Raw genomic sequence first — 5,417 nt, 5'->3', positions numbered from 1 at the left:
AAGAAAAAATTAAAAACGAAAGGAAAATTCTGGAACCGTCTCCCTTACTGATACTAACCCCCCCCCCTTCCCCCACCTCTCCTCGCAGCCGTACTCTCGCGCCGTCGACTGGTGGACGTTGGGCGCCGTGCTGTACGAGATGCTGTACGGCCTCCCGCCCTTCTACTCCCGCGACACGCACGCCATGTACACCGCCATCCTGACCAAGCCGCTGAAGCTGAAGGCGACAGTCAGCAAGAAAGCGAGGGCGATCTTGGAAGGGGTAAGTCCGGAGGCGAGCTTGGCTTAATGCTGCGAAATATCTACATACATAAACATAAATGAGTATGTGAATGAGTCTATCTGCCTATCTATCTATAGACAGGCATATTCATATGTTTGTATGTATCGTTTGTATGAATGTATGTATCTCTACGTACATACCATACTCGTAAAAATGTATTTCAAACTTGAATAGGTACGTTTACATAGGCATACGTATATAGGCATACTCCTGTTTCACCGACAGCTCCTCCAGAAGGACCCGCATGACAGGCTGGGCGCGGGCCTCTTGGACGGCGAGGACGTCAAGAAAGACGAGTTCTTCAAGGACATCGACTGGGACAAAGTGGAGAAGAGAGCCTTGACGCCGCCCTTCGTGCCTTCGGTGGTAAGTTGGGGCTAGAGGGAGGGAGGGAGGGAGGGAGAGAGAGAGAGAGAGAGAGAGAGAGAGAGAGAGAGAGAGAGAGAGAGAGAGAGAGAGAGAGAGAGAGAGAGAGAGAGAGAGAGAGAGAGAGAATTTTCATACAGCTGCATCATACTCTACTATCCACGTTGTTTTACCTTCTTGCGCTTACGTGTAAATAACTTTACATTCTCCAAAAAAACTCAGTAACTTCCTCTCTTCCAACAGAGCAGCGAAACAGACACGCGAAATGTCGACCCGATGTTCACCAAGGAGGCCGTCATAGGTCAGTCCCCGGCCTCGCCCCAAGGACTGTCGGCCTCCGTGCAAGCTGTCGACCACGTCTTCCAGGGCTTCAGCTATGCCCCGCCCCTCGATCTAGAAGACCAATGGGAGGCGGCGTGAGCATGCTGGGAAATAGCTGTGCTCCGCCCACTTCGAGGTTGAGCTCTCGGGTGCAGCTTTATTTTTGAGGTTGTTTAAGCCCCGACCTTTTTACCTGGTTGGGCTCAATCTTGTAGAAGCTTTAGTTGGGTCAGTCGGTTGGAGTGACTAGGTGGAATGAAGCTTCAACTACTTGAAAAGGCGTTCCAGAAGAGTTGCAAGGTGACCAAAGGGAACAGTGAAGAAGGAAGTGTATATATTCGAAGGATGTTATTTTTATACAAATGAATAAAAAAGTACAAAAAAATTACACATTCCAAAAAAGTGATAGAAACTCCTAAGGCAGAAAAAAGTTCTCCTTGGGGTTTATCAAGGTAATGGACAAATGGTTGTATCTTTGTAAATAGTGTTCTACATTATGATTTCTTTTTACAAGAAAGACCAGTGAATGTGTAAGTGATTTTCAGGAGAGACAAACATGTAGAACTTTTGATATTCGATTTTTATTATTATACTAACAGGTGTAGAACTGCACAGGCAAACACCTGATTTTCGAATGTTATTTTTAAAGACGTGAAGATGAAAATCATATCAGCAGAAACGTGCTTGGACAGTGACTTTGTCTCGCATTAGAAACTGCTTGGTATTAGAACAAGGAAATGAAAGCAAAAAAAGAAAATGAAGAGAAAGAGTAAAAAAGGGAAAGATGAAAAAAAAAGAGATAGACAGGTCAGTACTCTTAGATAATCTGAAAGTAATTATGTGAGAAAAAGGAACAAAATGAAATATTACTCCGAAAGAACAATGTATTGCAACTTACTCGAGGAAAACAAAACCAAGGAAATGAAAGGAAGGACAACCACTTGGACGAAGTTTGTGATACATTCTTGCCTTTATACCTTGTCTGTGATATATAGATATATTATTTTGCACGGTTACCTTGTGCATGTGCCATAATTGTATATTTTATTATTGTATTTAATACTGTATATAAGGAGTGTCTTAAATGGTGAATTACAAATATATGATGTACATATGTATGTATATATAGATACATGGGCAGATATATATGAGTCTGTATTTGTTTGTTTGAGTGTGTGTATGTGTGTGTGCATGTATATATACATAGTGAATTTTTTTTTTCAGAAATAAATATATAACCAATATATCTCGTCTCTTTATCGTATTTCCTGTTATAACTTTTTGGATGCCTGAACATGGAAAGGATACAGTTGTTGAATCACGAAACCGAATGAACTGAAATAAATTTTTAAAAGGGATACTAGAGGTTGAATCAAATGACACTAAATCTGCACATTAAAGACCGAAATTTTACTAAGTGATTACTCACCAAAAGGTCATAATAACAATGATTAAGGAAAGGTAAGAAAAAATAACACAGAAAACAACTTTATTAATTGAAAATGTAATAAATAGTACAGACGCATGAAATGGTTTACTAATAAAAGTATTAGTCACTCAATGCTTTGCTTACACTTGAAACTGTATCATGATCATAGTTTCTATTTTTAGTCCGTTCGAGTTGGTTGCGCACCGACCACTCGCAATGTTCAAAACAGTCATTAAGAAAAAGCAGCACATTTTTGTTGGTATTTCGTTGTGTTTTTGCTTTTTTACAAACAAAGATGGTAATATCCGTTCTTGTATTTCACATCTTTGTTGATTTTCTTGTTTATAAGTATTTTTTTCTCATGGCTGTTAAACACTAAAATAGTTTGTAATTAAACACTACAACACATGTTTTGGCCACAGTTTGCTACCCGCACACAATGCCCTTTCTGGGTTTCGACGTCAGGATAGGGAACACAGCATTATAAGAGGAACAATAATAAATAAATTAATAAATTAACGATCTATGTATAAAACAGAAAGAAAGGAAAGGGATTTTAAAATTAAGAAGGCACTCAAATAGAAAGTGTGAGAGAGAAAAGAAATCTTAATAAATAAGGTCAAAAACGTTTTAGAAAGAAATGTCAATGAGCATCCTAAATAGAATCATGATGGGAAAACATAAATAGGAATGAAAGAGAGGAATTAATATACAGATAGATAAATGGATAAATAGAAAACGAGCAGGAACTGATGCTCCGAGGAACACGTCATAATAGCTACGATCTGGGAAGCTGTTGGCGGTCACAGAGGCGGCCAGCGAGGACCCCAACAGCGCGAGGGTCGTCGCAGTATCACAGGAACCGCGCGAGCATGTTCATGAGGCTGAAGGGGACGTCGTCAGGGTCCTCATGGCGCGGGACTCCTGGCACGGGGGGGATGAAGCCCAGGTAGTGCAGGAGGAGGAATGACACCCACGCTCCCCGCGCCTTCGTGCGAGCCACCTGCACCGCCTTCCCCAGGGGATAGAACAGCGCCTCGGAGATTGTGGGCACAAAACTCGCGGCCGGTTTTCTCTTTCTCCAGCGGTTAGGGACTTGGGGCGGGCGGGAGGGCCTCGGGGAAGGGCGGCGGGTCGTGAGGTAAGGGTTGTGCATGGCGGAGATGGGCGGCGGTGGCTTCATGTAGTGGAGTCTCCAGGTGGTGGTCGTCCCGGTGGCGTCTGCGGGGGCGCGTGGCGGTGGGCGAGGGGGCAAGGGCGTGTGCTGGAACTGCCGACTTGGGACCGGGACTTTGATAGGCGGCCTGACACCTGCGACTGGTCCGACGCCGACATCTGCGTAAACGACGCCATTGGAGTCGAATCTCTCCTGCAGATTCGGCGCCGCCTCACTGTTCGCTTCGGGATTCGTTTTCCTGATCTTCCCGCCGAAGATGGCGTTCCCGGGGGCCAGTTTGTATACCAGGGTCTTCTTCCCCTGATACACGTCTGCGGTGAGGACGGCGCCTCCGCCTCCTCTCGCCTCTCCTTCGAGGTCCCGGAGTTCGTCGAGGATTTCAAGCATCATGTCGACATGGGGACCGCTCAGCGAGGAGGAGGAAGCGATGCGTCGGTTGGAGTCGGAAGCCCTATTCTGATTGGCCGATGCACCTCCGCCGTGGGGGCTCGCTCGCTCCGGATTGGCGAATCCCGCGTCAGCTCTCCGGCCGTGCGCTGATCCCCCGCTGCCCTGGATGGAAGGCCCCTCACGTCGGGAAAATTTTCTATTGCTTGCTAATATCGTTCCTGTGTGGCTGGACAACGGTGGAGGGTTGTGGGCGTGGAAGATGCCTGCAATTCTGTGGTTGGGCGAGGGAAGGGCGGCGCCGCGACTGGCACATGCCCCGAGGAGTAGTAAGAGAGATAAGACTCCGTCCATGGCTGAAAAAGAAGAAAAAACGCAAATGTTAACACTTGAACCTAATTGAAGGCGTAGAAGATACATGCATTTGGTCTCTTTCTCGCTCACTTTCTATTTCTTCCTCTCCTTTTCTCTCTTTCTTTCTCTCCCCTCTTAATACATACATGAAGTCAAAACAATGATGAGTGTTAAATGAACTCAGTCCTCACACACGCTACGAATTTCACAACATACCCAATTACACATGTTTCGGAGCGTGTTCTTCCGGCCTACGCTGAACAGGCCATTGAACATCTGAACATCTGCCGTCGCTCTACGGTTTATATCCGGGAGCCGCTCGTCTGGGATTTAAGAATATGTCTTATGCAATAGCGTCGCTGAGCTGCTTTTCGCTTGCTAGGATAAGGATTTAGTTCCCAACGACATCTAAGGATGAAATTTATCTTGGAGTACCGTGACACCCAAAAGATTTTATTTATTGATATATTTATTTTTGTTTATAAATATTGATTTTTCTTCTCCTTTTTGTTACATTAGATCAAGTCTCATGCTACATAATTTCGATAATAACAAGAGGAAGATCATCGACGATATCAGTTTCACTTTACACACTTTCTTGCCCCGACACCTCATCCAGCCACAAGCCTGAACCACAACCGCTACGATCGCGTCCGCTATACAGAGGCTCTCATTACCATAGGGAAACGGGCCAGTCAGGTCATTAACAACTTGTAACATGGAACATCTTTACGTCTTTACTTACATCGTCAGGTGTACTCAGTCGGTAGGAATATATTTCAATTACAAGGTTGAATACTTCATTGACGTTTTTTTTTTTTTTTTTTTTTTTTTTAGTGGAAAATATAATACGATTAAATTGTTTTTAGAATTTGGGTTTATAGAGGGAAAATGTGTAAAAAAAAAAAGAAAAAATAGAAATACGAGACTATAAAGGAAATTTGGTATAAAAATCAAATAAGAACAATGAATAAAAATGCATAGTGAATTAAAAGATGATAACAAGCGATTTATAACGAAATAGAAGTTTGTGTATTTCGCTATATTGCTATAGTTTCCCCGTAAAAAATATTAAATGCCTACCATTTTCTTTCGTTGCA

General features: G+C 43.6%; 2 protein-coding genes across 2 annotated transcripts; one reads left to right on the top strand and one right to left on the bottom strand.

The window, feature by feature from the left end:
* Positions 1-88: 88 nt before the first annotated feature.
* On the top strand, positions 89-2,212 carry LOC113825060 (serine/threonine-protein kinase Sgk3; the record flags this gene model as incomplete). The annotated part of the gene is given in 3 exon segments (XM_070120324.1): positions 89-262; positions 509-649; positions 893-2,212. Coding segments are annotated over 3 exon segments (492 nt in total), but the record flags the coding sequence as incomplete, so codon positions are not given.
* Positions 2,213-2,379: 167 nt separating this feature from the next.
* Positions 2,380-5,037, bottom strand: LOC138861320 (uncharacterized). The gene is made up of 3 exons (XM_070120323.1): positions 4,908-5,037; positions 4,542-4,640; positions 2,380-4,319 (listed from the first exon to the last, which is right to left on the bottom strand). Exons 1-3 carry the CDS (start codon positions 5,035-5,037, stop codon positions 3,253-3,255), a joined length of 1,296 nt encoding a protein of 431 aa, XP_069976424.1. The 3' UTR covers positions 2,380-3,252.
* Positions 5,038-5,417: the final 380 nt, after the last annotated feature.

Source organism: Penaeus vannamei, unplaced genomic scaffold (genome assembly GCF_042767895.1).
Source record: "Penaeus vannamei isolate JL-2024 unplaced genomic scaffold, ASM4276789v1 unanchor4573, whole genome shotgun sequence".
Classification (NCBI taxonomy): domain Eukaryota; kingdom Metazoa; phylum Arthropoda; class Malacostraca; order Decapoda; family Penaeidae; genus Penaeus; species Penaeus vannamei.
This window is presented reverse-complemented; position numbering and strand designations above follow the sequence as displayed.